General features: G+C 32.8%; 1 protein-coding gene across 8 annotated transcripts in view; it reads right to left on the reverse strand.

Moving 5' to 3' along the window:
• The window catches only part of VWDE (von Willebrand factor D and EGF domains), a 77,559-nt gene that overhangs the window by 44,430 nt on the left and 8,452 nt on the right, over window positions 1-24,677 (reverse strand). For 6 of the 8 annotated variants that reach the window (XR_010158797.1, XM_009452668.5, XM_024357748.3 and 3 more), the window contains exons 2-7: window positions 22,857-23,041; window positions 18,394-18,625; window positions 8,259-8,324; window positions 5,213-5,460; window positions 4,204-4,293; window positions 2,503-2,647 (exon numbers count right to left, since the gene is read on the reverse strand). Coding sequence is in view for 7 of the 8 variants with exons in the window: in XM_009452668.5 (XP_009450943.4) it covers window positions 2,503-2,647; window positions 4,204-4,293; window positions 5,213-5,460; window positions 8,259-8,324; window positions 18,394-18,625; window positions 22,857-23,041 (966 nt within the window). In the remaining variant the exon portion in view is untranslated. Of the gene's footprint in view, window positions 1-2,502; window positions 2,648-4,203; window positions 4,294-5,212; window positions 5,461-8,258; window positions 8,325-18,074; window positions 18,181-18,393; window positions 18,626-22,856; window positions 23,042-24,677 lie in introns of those variants that run through there. The other 2 variants (XM_024357749.3, XM_024357747.3) reach the window with 1 other exon arrangement.

Below are 24,677 nucleotides of genomic sequence, written 5' to 3' on the forward strand. Positions count from 1 at the left end.
AACCAAAGCATGTAATAAATTAATTAACATGAAACACTGAATTGTAAGATTATTCTCAAATTATTTTCTCTTTCTTAAACATATGGTTGCAAATTTTGTCTAAATTAAGCCAAAGCTATTGAATCTACCTGATTTTTACAAAGAATTAATCAACTATAATATATACATATGTACACATAAATACATATTACAATTTTCAATTAGGTTATAAACCTGTATGCAACTGAAGGAAATTCAAAAAGAATAGATAAAATTTATTCTTTTACATATTACATATATTATAATTTTACATATTATATATACTAACATGATTTTTTCTGTCTAAGATTTGTACCTTGGGCCCAGATACTTCTGTAATATTTCTTAGCATATGTGTTCATGCTCCATCCATTGTTGAATAGTAGCAATGGCTTTTAATTATTGATAAAGGGCTTATCATCTCAAAAACTAGACAAATCAAAACAAATGAAGATGATCTCACAACAGTAACAAGCTATCTTCTTTCACCTCCCAAATGTCCCAATATAGTCACAACCTTGACATGCTCCCTCGCTTCGATAACAAAGAAAAAATAATTTGGAAAGGAAATGGTAACAAAAAAAGAGAAAAGAACTCCAGGAATTTGTATAACTAAACAAAAAGAACAGATTTGCCCCCAAAATTGGCCTGAGAGGAAGTATGCTATCATATCCAATTAATGATTCCAAAGTCCTCCTAAGAATCAAAAAGGAAAAAAGTTGTTAAAAAATGTTCTATCTTCTTTTCTTCCATACAGATTTTTTAGGTATGAAGTTATATTAATCAGATATAGGCATACTGAACTATTTTTTTAGAAATATATACTTTTCCCATGCACATAAAAAATAACAAAAACATTCAAACTCTTAACCAACTCTCTAAGGTGAATACAGAATATTTCTAGCTTAGATATAGCCCATAACATCCATTCCTCAAGCCAATACATGAGGGGTTGTTCTCTTTAAGCCTGTGAAAGCAGCATAGTCTGTTTAGAAATACACTCAGACACCATCTGGTTCCCTATGAAAGTAAAGATTTAATGCTAGTGTACTTAAAGAGGACAAGATGAGGAGTATCCAGAATGAAATCCAGAATTTTTTCTTCAACAAACAAAAGCCATTTTTAATTCTCAGAGAATAAGAACATGCATGCAAACTTCTAAAATGTAGAAATATATTTAAGCTATTATTATATTATTTTAGCAATGTTTGCCTTGTTGAAAGAATTGAAAGCATGAAAATATATTTTAAAGTATACCTGTAACTGAAGGAAATCTTTGACTAACATGATTTTGGAAAACATCAATAACATCATCCTGTTTCTGTTCTCTCCATAAACTATAGTAATATTTGCATAATACACTTTCCAGAGCTAACTTGAAGTAGAATTGTGTCAAATAGTCTGAGAGAGGGTATAATTTAATATGTCTAGGCTGTAATTAAAAATATAATGTTGCTCGTGGTGCTCCTGAAATCTGAGCGAGTAGGTAGGTATTATCTGAGCCTGCTTACTGTTAACAATCCTAAGATGACCTCTCTTAATTCCTCTATCTCTTTAGCCATCTCTTTTCTTGAGTGCATCACTCCAAATGATTCTCTTTCTCTCTCTCTCTCTCCTGGCTTTTTTATCTTCTTGTTTCTCTGATTTAATTATTTATAATATGGACATGAAGGTCTATAGATACCTTGTGTTTGGTATATTTACTAAAGACAATGTAATGTTCTACGGTGAAAATGTACGTGGTATGCCGATGAAATTGTAATCTCTCTTAAAGGTTATATTTTATGTATCTGTAACTTGCTTTGATCTCTACATCAGGGGCTCAGTGGGAAAAAGAACATAATCAAGCCAATCACTGCTATGCATGGTTTGTCCTCGCATATTCTATCTTGTTATGTGGGAGGATTTCTTCACTCTATCCATCGACACATATGTGGCCATGTATCACAACATCCATATAATCAGTAATTGAAATAGAAGAATTTTAAGACACAAGATCCCAAACATAAACGTACGTTAGGGAGAGAAACTTGAAGGATGCATTATGAGATCTATATTTCATAAGCTTGAACTTTTAACGTAACTTATCAAATGCCTCTCATTGGGGATGATTTGAAAAATCTTAAAGAGCAGTTTTTCCCTTGTTTTCTGTAAACTAAGCCAACAGAGGAATAAACAGGAGACTGAGAAAAAAAATAGGAGAAAAAAAGAGGAGCGAGAGGAAAAAGATGATGACGAAGAGGAGATTATTCACTATTTTTTTTCTTTTTTTTAAATGTATGCTTTCAGCCAAGAAGAAGAAATGTGAATTGCTTTGGCAATCGTCAGTTTGGCCGAGTATTAGTAATATGATTGGGCTAAAATTTGATGTCAACATGCAACATGATTTATTATATGAGTACACTCCAGTGACTTTTCCTACAGGAAAAAAAAGCATTATTGTTTGCAATCTAATAATAAGATAAAAAAAAGTTAGTATATTACCTTGATCAATAGTTTTCAGTTTTAATGAGATTTTGCATTCTTGATCAAGCTCACTAAATTCAGAACAAATAATAGGAACTGTGCTTTCTATCCTCAGGTAGTATTCTTTCCCATCCTCTGATATAGTGCTCAATTCAGGCTGTAGCTGGTATAAGAAAATACGTAGAAAAATTATGTTAAAATATAATTTATTTCTAAGGCACAATTTTGAAAGGGCATTTTCTTAACAGCACATATTTTACTAAATAATAACTTAAGCCCTAGAATGTTTTAACTAAGCAAGACCATTAAAATCAAACTTATACAAATACAAGCAGCACACACAGGAGTACACGGAGCTGCTGTACTGCTCTGAGTTTGACTCACTTTGGTTCCCCAGCACATTTGGCAAATCATATCCAAGCCTGCCTCAATGATTCTGGTTCTGTGGTGAGCACTGGAAAGTGAAGAAGAAAGAAATATTTCTATTTTCTTCCACTTTATTGCTAATGTTTACTGACACACCAACAGAAGACTCTGGTTTTTCTTAGGGATTAATACCACCATCTCAATTAGAAATTTAAGTACTTTTAATACATAAATCGAATTATTGTTGTCACCTGAAATAGCTCCACACTTAGCTTATTTCTCAGCATCTGATTTCCAGAGCTGAACTTCCTGAGAACTGGTGCAACCCAGGACTGGCCCTATCCTCATTCACAGGCCAATCCTTTTTTGAGGCAGGAATGTTTTCATGCAGTCTCGAGTCTTGGCTAGCTCTCAAAACAGATGATTCTTAATACTGAATATTCTCCCTGTTAGCCTAATCAGAAACGGTACAAGGGTGGGGGTGTTGACTATTGACCCCTGACACTGTCTGCTGAGTGCTAACCAATGTAAACCAAAATGTTCCTGTGTTCTCAAAGCTTGACCTCTGCTTCCCCTCACACTGCAGTTATGCAATTCTGACAATGTGGTCCACTCTTCTCACTTCTTTTCCTGGTTCCTACTGTGTGTACATGGACTTTATTCATAAACAGGGTTTATCCTGGTCCTGAGTCCTATTCTCACAATCTTACCATTTATCTCATCTTGTCCTTGAACGAGAAATGAATCCAGGTCAAACTCGAGTCCTGTGGGTGAGACCTTCCAGGTTCACCGTGCTTGCCTGCCTGGACCGTTTGATATTGCCCCCACTTCTTCCACTGCTTATTAATTCCCTGTCACCTCTGCTCATCTGCTAGAATAGCTCTTCAGTTCTTGGATCCTGTTGCCACCAGCAACAACCAAATCTCCTTCTCTGTTTAGCTAGCTCAATCTTTGCAGTCCATAAAACTCATAGCTCTGGGTCAATTCTACTCTAGTCAGAGACTCTACTACTTGGCCTGGTATCTGTCTTCCAAAATGCATGATAACTAAATATTACTAGGCTAACTTTAGTTACATGATGGAATGAATTAGAGGAATAGACCTTTTGCTTTATTCTAATTTGAGCTATTTCTTTAAAAAATGAAGGTACATCTCAACTTTAGTTAACAAGACCCCTCAAACTTTGTTGCGCATTAGAATTATTGGGGCTTTTCTTCAAATATAGGGACTCATGGGTCTCAACATTCCGATTCAGTCTGTGATGAGGTACAGAAACCAGCATGGACAGATCACAGTTTGGGAAACATAGCTCCAGAGGAATAATCTTTCTGATGCATCCCCACTGCTGCGTACCTTAATGCCTGCAAAAAATTCTTGGCTTTCGATGGCTACACTTTGTACATGAGGATTCGCCAAGAAAAAGACAGAAGCGCTGCAGAATATCTATGGATATAATTAAAAAATAATCACTTAGAAATTCAATTTTGGAGAAAACATGTGTAAATTATCACTTTTAAAATCCTAATTTTAATTCTTCATAGATAGTATATAAAGATAATAAAAGAATTAAATAATTTAAAAGCTTACTTGATATTTCAGAAAAATTCCATCATTATAAAATATTACGTATTCAAACCTCAACATAAAGTATAGTAGGCTTTGTATTTAGGATGTTTTTAAAAAGTACTTAAGGCCTGGCGCGGTGGCTCACGCCTGTAATCCCAGCACTTTGGGAGGCCGAGGCAGGCGGATCACGAGGTCAAGAAATCAAGACCATCTGGCCAACATTGTGAAACCCCGTCTCTACTGAAAATACAAAAATTAGCTGGGTGTGGGTGTGGTGGTGCAAGCCTGTAGTCCCAGCTACTCAGGAGGCTGAGGCAGGAGAATCGCTTGAACCTGAGAGGCGGAGGTTGCAGTGAGCCGAGATCGCGCCACTGCACTCCAGCCTGGCGACAGAGTGAGACTCCGCCTCAAAAAAAAAAAGAAAAGTAATTAAAAAGTGACATCATCATTTAAAAAATTAAAACATTTTTTCTAGAATAAACGTATATAATTTTAAAACCTGAGAGGGACATATATGTGTAAGAACTTAAAGTATAATAAATATATATATATAAAAGGATTAATCAATAATAATCAGCAAATTACTAAAATGATATATTCATATATAGTCACTAAGATCACTGACTCATCCAGTTGTCACTAGAATTAGCACAATTGCAAGGAAAAAAAACAAAAAGAAAAATATTAGGGCTTTATACTCTGGGGACAAAATCTATTTTTTCGATATGATGTTTAAAAATTGTGTTTGAAAATCAATACATTCATGAAAATAAAATCCAACTGTTTTTTAACATACCCTGTCTCCAAGTCTGAGATTTATGCCATCAAGTTCTAAAAGAGAGAATGCCTGAACTGTGGTCTCTTGTGTCAGCTCCTCTTTGACTTCTTGAGAAGAAAGCCTAGACCAAGCTATGTGAAATCCCACTGAGTTTTTTGTAGCGGGAACATCAAAAGAACACCTACAGAAAAGCCTGGACTCAATCAACTCCACCAGAACCTTTGGCCTTCCTGCAGGTGGAGGTGGCAATGAGGCAGTCAGCTGACCTGGGGAGAAAATGCATAATTTGTAACTGGGAATCTTAGACAATGGAGACTGGCTTATGGAAAAAGCACTCAAAGACTATAACTCTGGGGTTTATCTTAAGAAAAAGCAAGCTAAATTTAGAAAAATGATTATTTCTAGCAATCAACAAAGTAATACATTCATATTCTGGCCCATAATCACACAAATATTGATAGCCAAGCAACGTATCAGCTCAAGCTTATATTAATGCAGGTTGAATATCTGCCTTTGAAAAGTCTAGCTCTTGAAAAGAAATTTGCACTCTTTGAAGCAATTATCTTTTCTAAAAGATGGGACAAACAAAATTAAGGTTTAGTACATTATAATTCCTTGTTATAATGAGAAATAGCCACAAGAATGTAAAATCGAATTACTTTCTCTTTTACTGTTATAGTTTTCTCTTATAACTCAACTTATCATTACTCTGGGCTGAAAGAGTTATTCATTGCAGAGGTGATTATACTATCTTAGTGAAATATCTTATTCCTTTCATTTTTCTGAGGTTAAAGAAATTTGAAGTTTCCTCTAAGAACTCACAGGAAAATTTTATATCATTTTGAACTCTGGGCATTTGCAAAATCAAATCTGGGGATCTGAAAGTTTTCTGGATAAGTTTTTTGTTTAGTTTTGTTCTGTTTTAGAAAGGGGAAAAATATCTGAGTGGTAAATTTTTAAAAGAAGATTTTAAAATGTTCTAAAATAATTTGTCTATTTTATAAATATGCTAATTTTAGGACAATCACAAAATAATCTTTCAGCCTTGCCATGTAGATTTTGGAAAATTCTGGAAAGACCTTGAAATCTTTTCTGTGGAGAAAATGTACTTTTAGATATTTTACAGTGTTATTTTGTTATAGTCCCAATGACAAATGAATTATTTTCAAATTTACCTAGTTAACAAATATTTTGCTAAGCATTTTAAACATTAGACCAAATCAGTATATTCGAACTTGAAGGAAATAATAAACTACTTTTGAATATATATTTGATTTTAAATATTATATATCTGAGTAAAAATTTATCCTTAAATAAACTAGGAAAAGGACATTTATTTTAAAACAGGGAAAAGCTATCTATGGAAATGATTATTAAGAATAAGAGAAGACAAATGACTGAAAAAATTAATTCATGATGATTAAAATGTTTGAATCAATACTTTAAATTGAGAACTATCTGGGCAGATTGATCATTGCTTGCAACAGTATAGATGAAAGAAAATTTGTTATATTTAAAGAAAAAGGTTTAGAAACAACAGATAAATTATGTCTACTTAGAAAATCAAAATTAGTATTCCTTTGTCAATTGTAATATTAGTATGTATTAAATATATTAATACATTTTCCATTTTATCATGAAGCTTTATTGACTTTTGACTCAATACTTTCATTTAGTGTTGCTTCCCCAAATTGTGTACAATTTGCATAGCAGAGTTTTTTTTAATTAATTGCATAAATGTTCTAAAGAGCATAATAAGTAGGTGAAATTTATTATTTATTCAAGAGGAAAAAGTGATTTTGCTACAATACATATACAGTATAGAGAATTTATATCTATTATGCAGAGTAGTCAAATAATTACATTTTATGTTTACTGCTGCTATTATGAATATTGTTTTATTACTTTGTGAATTTAAATCACAGGGCTTAATTAAACTGACCTCCACATACAATAATAGCTTGTGTAAAATATACAAAAAAAAAAGGGCTAGAAAAAAACCATGTGGAATAGGGCATGAAATAGAGCATGAAAAATCAATTCAGAGTGATAAATTTTGAGGATTATTATAAAACTCTTTTTAAAATACCAAGCATAATCATTTCTAGGCCTGATATTTGAACATTATATGATCTATCCTGATTTATTTTATGTATTTATGGCTTGTTCCACCATATAAAACACCTCTGTTAATTAAATTAATTATATGTCAACAGTCTCTCATGCATTTCAATTATCCTATTTGGCTAACAAAATATGATAAGGCTAATAATCCCATAAAAGGCTAATATTTCAATAAATAATTTCAATTTCTGCCCGTCATGTAGGCAGATGACATACATTTTATCACTTAGATAATCTACTTAGAGTAATTTATTTTAAAGCATATTATAGTAGGAGGATTTCTTAATATTTGAAAAAACTTTAAAATGTTTAAAAAATAGAAAATAAAAAGTATACATTGAAAGGAAGAGAAAAATTTTAATCACTATCAACATCATTGATGTTTGTCTTTCAAGATTTGACACAAATACAATCATTCCCTTAAAAAAAAAAGGCATTGTTGTATTGTATAATGTACTTCTATATTTTAATGGTGTTTGCAAAATATTTTGTCAGTGTTTATGTATCAGAAATATTGACTTAATCAGCCAATCAGCAGTTACTGGATGTTTGCAGGTTTCTTAAAACATTATTAGACAAATTCTGTTATAAATATTGTGCTCGCACACTTCCCTAAATAGTTCTCTAAGACATATTTTTGAAAGTAGAAGTGTTAGGTACAAACACACATGGAGTTTTAAGAATGTTGATATGAACAGCCAAATTTTCTTATGAAAGATTCTACTAATACACACACGTTTGCCTAACTCTCTGTACCTCAGCCAACTCAAGGACTATTTCTTAAAGGCACGATAAAGTTATTTTTATTTTTGATAGCTACCAGACTTTGGTTATATCAAATATCAATATAATTCAACATCCAAAGCTGCAGAATATAATTATCTGTTGAAATAGTCTAGTTTATAAAAACACTATTAAAAAAGCAAAATATGATACTTACGAACACAATCACCTCCTATTTCAGTTTCATCAGAACCACATGGGTGTAATCGTGCATCAGAAATAGCTGCCAAAGGTTAAGGTATGTATAATTATTCAGCTTGGCATGAAGATATACATCTACATATATCCAAGATGACAATTTATTGAAGGATGATTTAATACAGACTAAGACTTTCTTAATTCTTCTCTTATTTCATAACATTTCTTTCCTTTTAAGGGTGAGATCAAATGGAAAAATAAGGCATCATATTTCAAAACAATCAAAGCTTTAATATCTTATTTTCTAAGTACAAATCTGCATTTTTAAATAGTGAGACACTGACAATATCAAATGCTGACAAGGATGTGGAGCAACAGGTGCTGGTGAGAATTCAAAATGGTACAGCTATTTTGGAGAACAGTTTAGTGGTTTCTTACAGAACTAAACATATTCTTAGCATATGACATAGAAATCATGCTCCTCTATGTTTACCCACAGGAGCTGAAAACTTATTTCCATACAAAAACCTGCACATGGAAGTTTATAGCAACTTTATTCATAATTGCCCAAACTTGCAAGCAACCAAGCATGGAATATTATTCACCCTTAAAAAGAATTGAGCTATCAAGCCACAAAAAGACATGTAGGAAACTTAAATGAGTATTAAGTGAAAGAAGCCAATCTGAAAAGGCTACCTACTAAGTGATTCCAACTATATGAAATCCAGGAAAAAACAACACTATGGAGACAGTAAAAAGAGCTGTGGTTGTCTGGGGTTGAGAGGAGAGAGGGGTGAACAGGCAGAGCATAGGCAATTTTTAGGGTAGTGAAACTAGTCTGTATGTTCCTATAATAGTGGATACACGTTATGAGAAATTTGTCCAAACCCATAGAATTTACAACACCTAGAGTGAACCGTAATGTCAACTATAGACTAGGTGATAATGGTGTGTCAATGTAGGTCATCAATTATAACAAATGCAGCACTCTGGTGGGGGACGTCGACAATGGGGTTGGGGGACTATGCATGTGGGAGATTTGCAGGGTATATGTGAAATCTATAATAATAGTGAAACACACTATAATCTCCAGAAATGTATACAACAGTTGGTTTTATGCCAGTTCCTTGGTAATCGATTCCCCATACTCATTTACAGGATTACACCACCAATGAGCCAAGGACAGAGATGGTAATACTTAACAACCCCATGTTCTGAATACAGTTAACTGGCACAAGAGCAACTATCTAAACAAAGGTAGGCTCATCAGGTTGCTTCTTGAAAGAATTTAGTATTTAAACTAAAAGACACGAAGTTGGAAGCTGAGTCAAGTTAATGACGGAGCTCTATATGAATGTCTAGACTACTGTTGCCAATATCCGGAAGTTGATCTATTTCTCACACTTTCTGAGACTTTCCTATGTAACTCTTCTTCAGATCCAATGACATATCCTAAAACCCTTAGATGTGATTATCTTTTACATTATTTTCAGTTGTTTTTTGTTATGTGCAAGCCAAACAGATTTGAAATAACCTTAACTACTAGACATGTACATGTATATATAAAAGAATGCAGTATTCCTATAAAACATGGGGCCAAAATACACAATTTTCTTGCCCAAGGACTCCCTAGAACTGTGCCCCATCTGTGCTTGGGGGGTTTTATCATCTTTTCTTCTTCCTTCTATTTGCTTTTCCCAGATTGCTTTTGTAGAATACAGCCAGCACCCTGGCTCAAATATTTAATATTAGGATTAGACAATTAAGAATCTCTAGAAACATTAGCAAGGAAAAAAAGAAACCATTCTGCTTAAAACCTTCTGTTTCTTCCAGATTCAACCATATGCCAATAATTAAACTATCATAAAGTAGTAGTTGTCAAGAAAGGAAGCAAACAAGTGGAAATCTAGTTTCAAAGCATGTAAGATGTGCAACATTTGAGGTCCTGTGCACAGTAGTGGAACACTATTGGGCTGCACAACTAACTTGGGTTAGCACCAGGAACATTGTAAAGAAAATAGATGCTTGATCTGCATCATGAAGCAGTAAAGATTTGTAAGAGGTCCATGCAGAGGGAGGAACAAGTATAAGGTATGGAGAAGAGGACGGAGCAGAAAACTGCAATTGGTGAGACATCAATAACAGGTTGTAGAATATCCTCGTTGAGCATGCAAGCTTCCTGAGATCAATCTAGCTTTACTAGTTACTACCTGTAATGTTGGGTAAGTGCCTATTTTCTCTGAGCGACTCTTTTTGTCCATAGAATAGGGATACTTATTGCATGCATCCTATTCCAACACAATGGCCCCATCTACATCCCTCCAACATGCTAGAAAAACTCTTTCCTAGGGGTCTTTGCTCTTGCTCTACTCTGACATGATGTCTACGTGGCTTGCTTAACTTTGGGACTGCCCTTCTCTCTTTTTTAATAGCTTTATTGAGGTATAATTGATTGAATGTATTTAAAGTGTAATTAATGACGTTTTGACATATGAATAGACCCACTAAAATCTAACCGTAATCAAGATAACGGTATCTCCATCACCTCCAAAAGTTTCTCTGTCCTTTTCTAATCCTTCTGCCTGCCGCTACTCCACATTCATAGACAGCAACTTATCTGCTATGTCATACAGTTTAGATTATATTTTCTAGAACTTTAGATAAATATAATTGTACACTATGGACTTTATGTCTAGAAAATTTCATTCCTCATATATGTTTGAGATTCATCTATGTTTTTGGCTTATCAATAGTTTCTTCTTTTTTTCTTACAGTGAAGCCATCCTACAAATACAGTTCTCTTTTATTGAAAAGTAGTATTTCATTGTACAGGCTTATCATAATTTGATTATCCATTAACCCATTGATGGATATTTGTGGTTTTTTTCAGGTTTTTCACTATTTTGAATACAGCTGCTTTGAACATTCATGTAGAAAACTTTTTAAAAACATTTGCATTCATTACTCTTGGCATATATTTAAGAATGGAATGGCTGTGTCGTATGGAAGTATACGTTTACTTTTGAAGAAACTGCCAAATTATTTTCTAATGTTTGAATGTACCATTTTACACTCCCAGTAGCAGAATACAGCAGTTCTGGTTGCTCCATGGCCTTGCCATCGTGTAGTATGGTCAATCTTTTTAAATTTTATATATAATATAATGGTATCTCATTGTGGATATAAATCCATTAAACTAATGACTAATGATGTTAAGCATATTTTTATGTGTCAATTTTCCATTATTATGTCTTCTTTGGAGAAGTGTCTGTTCAAATCTTATTACAAAATTGTTTTCTTATTATTGGGTTTTGAGAGTTACTCGTATATTTTGGATCCAATTCTTCATCAGATATATGAATTGCAAATATTTTTTCCCAAGCTGTGGCTTCTCTCTTCATTTACCTTTAGTGTCTTTCAATGAGCAGAAGAGTAGAAATTCACAATTTTGATCAAGTCCAATTTATATTTTCTAATGGATCACAATTTTGGTATTATATTTTTAAAATATTTGTCTCATCTAAGATTTTCACCTAAAAGTGAAAGTATTCTCTCAAGTTTTGTACTTTTAGCTTTTATAATTGAGATTTGAGTCTTTGATGATTGTGACATGGGTTTTTCTTTTTATTATATTTTGATGATATGAATCAAAGTTATTTTTTGCATATGAATATTCAATTAACTAAAAACACAACCCTTTTTTCTATAGAATTGGATCTATTCTTGTGTTTAAGATCAGTTTACTGTGTGTGTCGGTGTTTTTCTGGGCTCTCTATTCTTTTCCATTGATTTATTTATCTATCCTCATGCAAATACCACATTGTCTACATTATTGTAACTTTAGAGTAAGTTTGAAGTCAGATAATATAAGTTGTCCAACTGTTTTCTTTATCAAAACAGTTTTAGGTATTATAGGTTCTTCATATTTCTATATGAGTTTTAGAATGAGTTTGTCAATTTCTACAAGAAAGCATGTTGTGATATTCATTAGGACAATTTTGGAACTAGAGTCAATTGGAGGAGAAGTGACATCTTAATATCATGTCTTTTGATCCACGAACAAGGTTTATCTGTCCATTTTCTTAGGTTTATATAATTTTTCTCAGCAAAGTTTTGTAGTTTTCACTATAAAGGTCTTACACACCCTTTGCCATATTTATTACTAAGTGTCTTATATTTTTGGTACCATAATTGGTATTTTTAGATAAAAGTTCTGATTGTTAATTGCTAGTATGAAAAAATACAAATGATTTTTAAACGTTGATCTTTTTTTCATTCAACATTGCTAAGCCCACTTAACAGCTCCAGTAGCTATTTTATAGATTCCATTAGGTTTGCAAAATAGGTGATCATGTCATCTGCATTTATATTCATGAGGGATATTGTTATATAGTTTTCTTTTAATGTCTATGTCTAGTTTTAGTATTAGAGTAATGCTGGCCCCACAGAAGTTTAGAAATAGTCCCCATTCATTTTTTCTGAAAAGAGTTTGTGTAAAATTGGTATTATTTCTACATTAAATGTTTGGAAAAATTCCCAACTGAAGCCATCTGGGCATGCAGTTTTCATTGTGAGATAGATTTTTAACTAGAAATATAATTCCTTTAATAGAGATAAGGCCGTTGAAGTTATCTATTTACTTTTGAGTGAGCATTGGTTGACTGTATTTTATTTTATTTTTATAGAATTAGAAGGTATAAGTGCAAGTTTTGTTACATGAATATGTGTAGTCTGTATATTTTAATAAATTTGTCTATTTCATCAGTTTTCAACTGAATTGGCATAGAGTTGTTTATAATAACTATTTTTTATTATATACAGAATCTGTGGTTGTATCACTGCTCTTATTCCTGATATTGGTAATTTCTGTCTTTTTTTTTTTCTTTTTTACTGATCAGACTGGCTAGAGAATTATTAATTTTATTGAATCTCTGAAATAACCAGTTCTTTATTCTATTGAATTTTCTCTGTTGTTTTTGTATATTCTATCGCATTTATTTTTATTCTGTTTCCTTTCATCTGCTTACTCTGAGTCTATTTGTGCTTCTTCTTCTAATCGGTTAATGAACAAACTAGGGTCTTTAATTTGTGACTTTTCTTGTTGTTCAATATAGACTCTTAGTGGGTTTTAATTTTAATGAATTTCAATTTTTGTGATATTCTAATTTTCTTAATTTAGGGCCCGGAATATAGTTTTTCATGGTAATATTTTCATATCTACTTGAACACCTTTGCTGCTTTTTTGTGAAGTCTTTTCTGCATGTCATTTAGATCAAACTGGTTGAAAGAGTATTCTGGTCTCCTCCATTTTTGCTGTTTTAGTGTCTACATGCTCGATCAGTTATTGGCAGATGAGTATTGATCTCCAATAATAATCACAATTTGTTTATTTCTCCTTGCAGGTCTCTCAGTTTTGTTTATGTATTTTGAATTTGTTATTAGGTGTTTAATCATTTAGAACTGTCATATTCTTTTATTGCACTGAACATTTTATTATTAGGAAATCATCCTTCTTTTTCCTAGGAATATGTTTTGCTTTTGAGTCTACTATGCTTAATATTAATAAACCCACTCTACATTTCTTGGGATTAATGTTACCTATGTATATCTTCCTCTATCCTTATACTTTTGGACTCATTTTCCTTATATTACTTTTGTACCAACCTAATATATATAAAAATCATATATAAATATATATAGCATCATGGTGGACTTATACCTTACAATATCCACAATTATTTAACAATATTGTAAGGTTTAAATCCACCATGTTGCTATCCGTGTTCTATTTATTCTATTAGTGCTTTGTTCCATTTTTCATTTTTATCTGCATTTAAAAATATAGAATATATTTTATGATTCCATTTTATACCCCTTGTTGGCTGATTAGCTATAATGTTTTATTTTATTTTAGTGGAAGCTTTAGGGGATATAGTATACATCTTTAACTTCTCATAGACTACATAGGCTAACTTTAATTGATATGATGCTACTTCACATGTAGTATAAGGACCTAACTAGCTTGCTAAGTAGAAATACAAAAAATATAACACATATTTATATTTCCATAGAGTCTTCTGAATAAATAATATTTCAAATATATAACCTTTTTTAGAATTGCTTTGATTACAATTATGATCTTGAATTAATATTTTTTCTTGACTTCTAGAAGGCTCTAGGGATAGATAGATTGTGTGAATATATACACATATATATGAATTCTGTGAGAATCAAAACGTCTTCATGAGACTATGATATTAAAGTGAAATTTTGCCCTCTACTATTTGCTGTTTTGGTGATTTTAAAATTAAATATTATGACTCCTAGCTAGATAGGGGCTATTGGTTGTAGACAGCAATACGTCCAAGTAAAAAATGACATTTCATAGACTGCCTTCGAAGATAGAGATGATCCTGGGAATTCTTCTAAAGTAGTTATGATAAGAAGGCTTTTTCCAAATAAGCTCCTTAAAAGGGAGTAAATTTCAGTTAGCAGAAGCTCCCTTTCACCTTTTGAACTTTCTCTTTTATCCTGTCTAAATGCAGATAAAGAGGCTAAAACTGGAGCTTCATCCTGTCGCCATGAAGGAAAAGATTAGTGACTTTCAGAGACCTCAGCCTGACATTGTAAAGTGGCCAAATCGCCATCAGCAGAGAACACCTGCTCCAGATATTTGTTCAGTAAGAAAAAGAAACTCTTAAGTAGATTAAGTGACTGTCATTTTTGTTTGCTATCTATTCAGTCTAATTTAAGTTCTAAACGGTATTCCAAGGCAAGCTTCTATCGGCAAACCAGAGAGAATAATTCATGCATATGTTTGATTAACAGACATTAAGAGTAAAAAATAACAATTGTCTCCCAGAATTCCTTCTCCCTAATTACTTAGAGGACTTGAATATGGAGATTATGAGGTACTTTTGAGTGTTCTGGGTTAGGAAATCGAGTGGATGATAGTGACATTAACAAAACAGAAAATATTTTAAATTTGGAAGGGATGTCATAAAATGCAAATTTTAAACATTATGTTTTTAAATTCAGTGTAAAAAATATTTCTGGTGAAGTGATTATTTGTATTTTATGTTATTCCCTGGTGTGAAAGTTTTGTTTTCTTTTTTAATAGTTGTCAATGTTTCTTAAACTAATATAGATAAATGATGGGTTTTTCCATGAAACACAGAATTTTCCACAAATATTTGGTAATATTATAGGAAGATTTATAAAAATTAAATACTTTTTATGACAAGAGTGCCAAAAAATATTTTTAAAATTTTTCAAAAACTCTTGTCTTGGCCACCCAATGAGATTGATGCATCTCTCTGGATTTTCTCCTTCCTAATGAATGCCACTAGCTATACTAAACTGAGCAGATGCTGCCCTTTCTTAGTAAACAGACTGCCAGTTTTAGCTGGACAGCAGCTGTGTACAGAATGTGAAGGTTTACCAGCTCACTCCCTCACAATAATTCTCCATAGACTTCTCAATGCACACAGAACAAAACGCGGAGCTCCCTAAATGATCAGGCCTTGCCCTTTCAAACCCCCATCTTGTTATGTTCTCCCTCACTCATTGAGATCTAATATTTCTGTCCGGCTTTCACTCTTGTGAGTACAACATACTCTTATTGCCTTAGGGCCTGCTGCTTGCTGCAGCTGCTGTTTGAGATGTTCTTCCCCTTGCTTTCTGTCTGACCAAGGACAGTTTAACCTCCAGCTCTCAGCATCAGTGCCCTTTTGTTAGATGTTTCGCTGGTGACGCTTCATTATATATTTCATCCTCTCTCACCTTCAGTATTCTCTTCTACAGTATTTTTTAATCTTTTCATTCATCAATTGCAATTTATAATTGCATGAATACTCTGTGCCATGTGGGCAGGGACCACATTTGTTTCGGTCACCCCTCTGTACTAAGGAGATGCTGTGTTGATTAGAAAATAAGCATAACTCCAGCAGTACATATGTGTGAAATGATTAGTGCGTTATTATTATACTTGTGGAATACTGCCAATAAATACCTATTTGAATTAATAAATTTTATAAGTTTATTATTTTGATCTTATTATAATAAACAATAATTTAGCCTTATTTCTTTTTCAAAGATAGAACTACTGCCTTGCAGTTAATGATAAAGTAAATCTAAACAATTCAATTTTCCATAAATGTAGTATGTATTTCAAAATAGCGAAATAAAATTATATGTTGAGAACATTGTCTTTCTTAGTTTCTATAATCATGTAAAGTAGACAATAATGCATTATTTGCTTTGAGATTATGGCCAATAATGATATATTACATCAACTTTAGATGTCATTTGGAAATAAAACAGTAGTTAAAAACAGAATGTGAAACTGGAGTGTGTGTCATTGTTTTTATGAAAAAAGATTGCATTACAGACTCAGCAAAAAATTAACCATAGGAGAAAACTTATTGTAATTATTATTTTTGCTGACATTAAGAGAGATTTCTGAGAATGCTAGAAATTTAAAGGAATCAATTTTTCTAATAATACTGGTTTAAATTCCAAAGCTATGATGAGCAAAATAATTTTTGAGATTGGGTATTTTATATATATGTGTATATATACATATTTATGTATATTTATGTGTATACACACACACACATATATATATAAATATATTGGGTTATTAAAACCTAAAACTATGTTTCATTTTAACTACTATAATAACCAACTAAGTGATTTTACTTGTTTGCTACAATTGTGTGATTTGGGGTCGGCTAGCTTGGGGAGTCTAACAACCTCAGTAGTAAAATGTTCATGAGTGTTACCCATATAATCATCACTGTTGCTCAATCAAGTGTTCATCTGCTTTGACAACACTGTCTAAAAGAGTGTCTCCCGGAACTTTCAGTGTCCTATATATGGTTGAACCCAGGTAACTAAATTGGGGTTTGAGATTCACAAAAAGGTCGCAAAAATAATAGAGAATTTGCACTTATCAATCTTCCACAAATGTTAACATATTACAAAGCCATGATATATTTGTCAAAACTAGAGATTTACCTTAGGAGTGCACTCTCAAATAAACTGAAGACTGCACTCAGATTTTACGAATCTGAATTTTTCAATTTTCCCAATCAGGATATCCCATTGCATTATTCATCATTTTCTAATCTGTGACTGTTTTTTATTCTTTCCTGGTTTTTCATAATTTTGACATTTTTGAACGGTACTATTCAGGTATTTTGTTAGTGTGTTCTTTAATTTGAGTTTATATAAACTTTCTCATTACTAGACTAGGATTATGCTTTTGGGGGAAGAGTACTACAAAAGAGAAGTGCTCTTATTATTACATGTTATCAGGAGACATGTGATGTCAACATGCATTATCACTAGTAAAGTTAACTGCAATCACTTGATTAATGTAATGTCTGCCAGGTTTCTCCACTGTAAAATTAGTAGATTTTTTTTTCCTTGTCATACCCAATTATTTGGAAACAACTCAAATGCAGCCAACAATCAAAATGAGGGAAGTTATTCAAAATCTTTTAGGTGAAGTAGTAGCAACAATAATTTGTAATTCTTTAAAGACGCTTCGTTTCCTTGCCTCTATTTAATTATCTACTCATATATTTATAAAGTAAGGACTTAGGGATATTTACTTTAATCTTTAAATCATATTCAGTTTATTTTTAGATATTGTCTGAAGCATTCCACTAGAATGTAAGTTTCATGAAGGCAGAGATCTCATTTATCTTGCTCATCACCGTAACTCTGAGGCCTTAAATAATTTCTGGCACAGGATAAACATTCAATAAATATTGGTGAATGAAAGATGAAATAATATAAAATGTATATTTTTATGATAACTTTTACTCACCCTTCTTCATCCTTTAATTAAAACAGGAATGGACTTGAGGAAACCAAAGAATTTTTAACACACTCAATCATTATGTCCAGTGGAAAAATGTGAGATGTCTGTTTTGATGCTTTCACATTTGGGGGGACTTTACAATCTTGGCAAAGAATCCTAAAGAAATTTGACCAATGTAAACAGAAATTTAGCTTCAATCTAGCAATAATGGTAGACTGAGTATCTTACTGAGATTTGCACTAACTCAATACAACCTATCCAGAGAATGGTACGAATGGCAGAGTTCCATGAATAACAGTCATGTGAATTACTGATGTTTTCTTACCTTCCGCACAGTAGCCCATACATCCCTGAGTTGGTTGTAGTAAGTATACAAAAAAGTTCCCACAGTTTCTTACAGACACTGGGATTTGAAAGAAACAGCAGTCTTTTGTAGTGCTGAACAAAAACTGCCATGTTGCACAAGCTGTCAATTGCTTGATCTCCCCAGGAGATGGCAGTGTTTCTGAATCTCTCAGAGACAGCCAGATGGGGGCCTGAGTTCCACAATGGTTCATCTTTTGCAGGAGAGAAAACAAAAGTTGAAAATTCAATTTATTTTCATCAATTGTAGATATATCAACTTTGCATTTTATTCTAATCAACCCTTAAAATATCATTAATCATTAAAAAAATTATGGCTTGCACCTGTTCTATACAAGGAAAAGTAGTTTTAAGGAATACTAAATTTAAGAGTAGACATCTCATAATTAATATACTCATTCAATTACACATTCAATGTAAATATTAATACATTTATTCCATTCATTACATTTGTATTGTAAACAAGAGAAATTAAATCTCAGATACCTTACTAAAATAGCTGATACATTCTAAAATAAGACAAGTCGAACTGAAGTTATGTTAACACATAACACAAAGATAAACTGATCTTGGAAAACTCTTGCAAAATTGCTTGAAATAGTATGCACAAGAAGTTAATGCATAGTTCAGGAGGCAATAAAATCGGGGAGAAGGAAGGCACTGCTCAAAATCTGGTGATGGAAAAATTGTTTAGTAATTTAGAAATAATACAGTTTTGTGGGGTGCGGTGGCGCATGCCTGCAATCCCAGCACTTTGGGAGGCTGAGGTGGGCGGATTGCCTGAGGTCAGGAGATCGAGACTATCCTGGCTAACATGGTGAAACCTTGTCTCTACCAAAAACACAAAAGAATTAGCCGGGTGTGGTGGCGTGCGCCTGTAATCCCAGCTACTCAGGAGGCTGAGGCAGAGGAATTGCTTGAACCAGGGAGGTGGAGGCTGCAGTGAGCTGAGATCGCACCACCGCACTCCAGCCTGGGCGACAGAGCGAGACTCCATCTCAAAAAAAAAAAAAAGAAAGAAAGAAAGTTTAAACCTCACTTGAAGTCATTTATCAAAATCCTTTTCAGACAAAAAATAGAATTAAATAGAAAAATAACCCAGGAAAAATAAGAAGAAACTATGTATGACTTGGGAAGAACCAGGGCCCTTACTAAATGCATGATCTTGGACAAGGCACTCAACATCCTTCTCTTTTATATTAGGTGGAAGTAGTACCCACCTCAAAGTGCCATAGTGAGGTATAGATAAAGTAATGTATATAATGCAACTTCTACATAGTAATGGCTCAAAAATCGTTAGCCAGGTTATAATTCTTGTTATTATTTCTATGCTTCAAAGCAAAGGAAAAACATAAAGGAAATATTGATATATATGATTGAATTATAATTTTTAAAATATAAGATTAAAGTTAAATAATAAAATTATATGTAAATAGTACTATATTGTGTTATATTTATGTATAATTATACTATATTTGTTATTTTATTTTAACCATGTAATATTATCCATTTAAAAACTCTAAGACTACAAATGGGCAAAATGTACAAATAGGTAACTCACAAAAGAAACACAAATGCCTAATAAATACATGAGAATATTCAGTATTGCAAAAGGTATGTTTATGTACTGCTATTGGAATTAAAAATTATCACTATGTTTTAAATGAACAACTATATGTATCAAGAGCCTCAAAAAGACTTTAGCCATTACTAATTTAACTTATAAAAATCAATCTTACTAAAGACACTAAAATTAAAACAATAATTACATGTACATTCGCCAATTGCAGAATTACTTATTATAGCAAAATCCCAAATGTCCGCACATATGGTGATGGTTTAAATAAATATGATACATGTATGACATAATATTATTTTCAAAAATTATGAAAATGAATTTATAATAATAGGAAAATAATGCTATAACTGTAACTGAAAAAGAATAGCATGTTTTTCAATTGAATATATAACATGAACATTACAAAATATAAATAAGATAAAACAATAGCAAAATGTTAATAACAGTAGTTATGACTGTGTGGATAGATTATGAAGAAATGTTGTTCCATTCCTGTTCTTTATTTCCTAAGCTTTAGGTAATGCATAAGCATTATTTAAAACATTACAAATAGTAATTTATGTAAGTCCACGTGTATTAACCTGTAGAGAAAAAAAATCTATTGATTTTCTGGTTGAATACTTTAAAGCCTTAGTACAGAAAAGGAATGAGAGGGTGGGGATAGGGAACACTTCCTCCTGGAGCACAGCCTGCTCAGGTTAGCTGATCTCCAGGAAAACAGCCAAGGAAACTGTTTCACCTACACATTCATGTGAGGTTCTAGAAACAATTATAGCTAAATCAGCCTTAAGAGAAAAACACAAATATTTTTAAATGTGGTGAAGTTCCTCCAATTTTCTCAAGCTTTTCTTTTAAATTCTGAATTTTTTTTAGTTCTTTACAAATGAAGGGTCACAAAAGCGACTAAAGAGCAAATAAACAAAAAAGAGATAATGAGACTTAGCCACAATGCCACACATTAAACACTGTTAAAATTTCAATGTCTTTCCAGAGATCTTTTTACATTAGTGCTTAAAAAGGAAAATGATTCCTGTGTCTGCAGTATTTATAAAATGTGAATAACAATAAGGAAAACAAGCCTTTTGCTAAGACATAATCTTATATGATGTGATCTCTCTCCAGGGGCCAATGGTAGCTGCATGACCTCTAGGTTAAAAGAAAATCAACTTTAAGAATGAACTCACACCCAATAAGTGTATAATTATAAAGGGTAAAATTGTGAGTGATGATGAACACGTTAGTAATTTGGGAAGCATGACACAGACATATGTCTTCAATAATACAATGCCTCTATTAGCTACCTATCACAACTGAACACCTATTTATGCAGAACTCACTTGGGAAACCAGTCAGCTGAGAAAGATTGTGATAAGGGAGAAGATCAGGTACATGACTTTGGTCATGTGACTCATGCTTAGTGTCTGTGTCCACGTCTTTATAATGAAGTAACACTAGCTACCTAAAAGCATCACTGAGAGAACTAGTGAGTTTACATATGCAATAATGTCCGCAAGTGCAGGGAATTTATAAGCTGCAAAATAAATGTCAGATTAAAACCCTTCTTACCATTTTGATCATATAACTTAGGATGCTGAGTTAATGGGCTTAGTGTTTTGACAGATTTAGACTTAGTCTCATTCCTTAGATCATGTGGATAAAAATGTAGTATCAATAATAAGAGTTGAACTGAAAGGATAACTGGTCAAAGTATGATAAGTAGAAATAATGTCTATTTCATGACAGTATCATTAGATGAATGGGGACTATGAACGAATTAGGGGAACTTGCATTTGAAAATCATGCCAAGGATAAGTAGAATTGTCAATAGAAATTCAGAGTGGCTTGGATAAGTAATGCAAGATAGCTGAGGGACAACCCAAGAAATCACACTTTATGTTTCTTCTTCTGCTTATTGCTTGAAGCATTTTGGAAGAAAATGTATTTGTCAAATGAAATAAGAATGAAAGAAGCCACCTGAGCTAGTTCACTATACAAGACAATGCTATGATCACAATCATATCGTGTTGTAAAAAGAGTGAACGTTACGTAAAGTTAAGTTGCAAAAAAAAAAAAAACACATCCGATGTGAGTTCATGTACAAAACCTTTTTAATTTTGTCCATTTAAACCTGATGTGTTTGAAAGACATACACTTATATATTCACAAGTATAAAGAAAAAAAGGTATGCTGGCTGCACAAATTTGGGGTTTGAGGAGAGAGATTCAGTGAGATAAGGCCATATGCCTCCAGAGTATTGAATGTCCTGCAGGTACACTGTCTTTCAATTGTGATCAGAAAATACCTGGAGATTTCACTGCCAGCCTGAGTTCTTATTAGTCTTAGAATAGGAGGTGCTGAGCCTGTAAGTTTTACTCCAGCAGTTAAGAAATGCAGTGACAGGTAACAACTGACAAAAACAAGCACTTTAGACACACAGTATTTTACTATTTGCAGGTAATACAGCTAAGCACCTGAGCCCTGGAGAACGACTGCCTGTATTCCAAACTCAGCTTTTTGACCTGCTACCTGTGACTGTAAGAGCACTATGCCTAAGAATATATGTTTTCTGCACTGTTTGATGGAAATAATGATGATAGATTGTATGCTACAGTTGTAAACTTTTATACAAGATATTGTCAGTGAAAGTGTTTCTGGACTGCATGGAGCATAACATTAACAATTACTATTATTATTAGACTAGGTAATGTGGGAATAGTCTTTCAGATTAACTCAATACAAAATTAAAACATTTTAGCATGAGAAATAAGCTGGTGGTAAAAAGATACAATTCTCATATGAAAAACACATAAGGAAAATAACATGCAGTACTTAGGGAGTTGACATACCTCAACACATTTGGTTGGCATCTCGGCAGGTCTGTCAAAGATGAGAAATCTATACCATCCAGGGGAGAGGGAATGGTCACATATTAGATCTTGAACAGCTGACTGCTGGAGGTGCCATGAGTCAAAATGGACACTTCTATAAGGACTCCGAAGAAACTGGTGTCCCCCAGGAGAGCACTCCTGAGCTAGTATGGAAAGACAGGTGTTTTTATGTAATGTGTTTTGTTTGTTGACATAGTTCGGTCCTCAATTAAAATTGATTCCCAAAACAAAAAATAAAGCAAATAAACTCACTATTGCACATAAAGACCCTCTGAAATGTCAGGGTCTCTTAGTAAGTCATAAATGACTTAACTAACTTGCATGTTTCATAAATGCAATAAACAAATCAACAAAACTCTTTAGCATGTACTTTTGAAACACTTAAGCTTTAAGAACTTTATTTTCATTTAATTCAAACAACCAATAGAGCTGGCTGCTCTTGAGCCTCCTCTGGATTTGAATATCACCATTGTTTCTCTACAACCAGTTTCTCCCAAAGTAGCCACATGCCTAAAACATTCTATTTCTGCCAAATCATGGAATGCAACAAACTGAACTAATCTTTTAATGCTAACTCAACAGGTGTAAAGTGCTTTCAAACTAAAGTTTCCTGCATTCTTGGATGCAGAAAAACATTAAAAAATTTTAAAGTTATTTTCCAAAGTTTTGGAAGTATGCCTACTAAGCACAGGAAAACGAATGGGATGGAGGGGAGCAGGTTTGAAGGGGAAACAAAAAAAGCCCATGGCGAAAGGGAGAATTCTTTAGTCTTTTTTAGGAAACCTTTTATCTGAGTAGTCTTTGGCCTGGAAGATACTTTTTCCATGAAATCCACAGAGGTCGAACAAAAAGCTCCACTTTCCAGCATTAAAAGTGGACAGAAGAGCAGGCAGTGAAACAGTTATCCTAAAATGCAACTCTTGCTTGAGGCTCCTGTGCTCCCAAATTACCCAAATAATAAGCACCACAAGGAACTGTCTGTATTTGAATACCAGAGTATCTTGTTGGCACAGTTGATAGAAAATCTTCAAATACTTATATTATATTTATTGATGGAAAACACTGTAATAAAGGTGGCATCTATGAAATAGAAAGGTGAAAGAAACGATTCAGTCACTAAAAATACCTCATCGTGGAAAAACCTTATCTAACTAAAAAATTATCAAATACTTATTATATAATTTTAAATTACAGAAGTGTTTATAAATCAAAATCAATTTGTCAACTTTAATAAGGAGAACAAAAAATCAGAGATACTAATTTACAAGTGGATCTCACAAGTGTAGCCTATGAAAAATAAGTCATTATAATTAGAATTATATTTCTGCTTTTTATTTTGTTTGTAGTTATGGCAATTAAACTATACAAAGATATTATTTTCCAAATGATCTCTCTACAGAATTTTTTTTAGTACAAGATATTGGAAGTCAACACAAAAGGCTCCTCTTTGTCTCTAAATCCTCCATAGTTGTTAACTTCCCAAAAGGCTCCGATGTCAACACGAATTAAGTATTTTATAAAATATGTGTAGACAGGAGTCAAGGGATGTGCTATCATTTCATCTAATTTTAGAATATCTCTAATATCCTTCAAAACAAGGACATTGCACCTGGTTAGAATCTTTTAAAAAAGAGATTTTGAAAGATATTCCTAATAAGGTGTGCATAAATTATTAAAATGTTTTCTCTGATCTCTTTTCTACAACAGAATTTTGCCTTGGGAAAAAAATCAATAACTCCATCTTTATTTTGTGTAGTATTCCTCCTTACTCAGCACCTT

Source organism: Pan troglodytes, chromosome 6, assembly GCF_028858775.2.
Source record: "Pan troglodytes isolate AG18354 chromosome 6, NHGRI_mPanTro3-v2.0_pri, whole genome shotgun sequence".
Classification (NCBI taxonomy): domain Eukaryota; kingdom Metazoa; phylum Chordata; class Mammalia; order Primates; family Hominidae; genus Pan; species Pan troglodytes.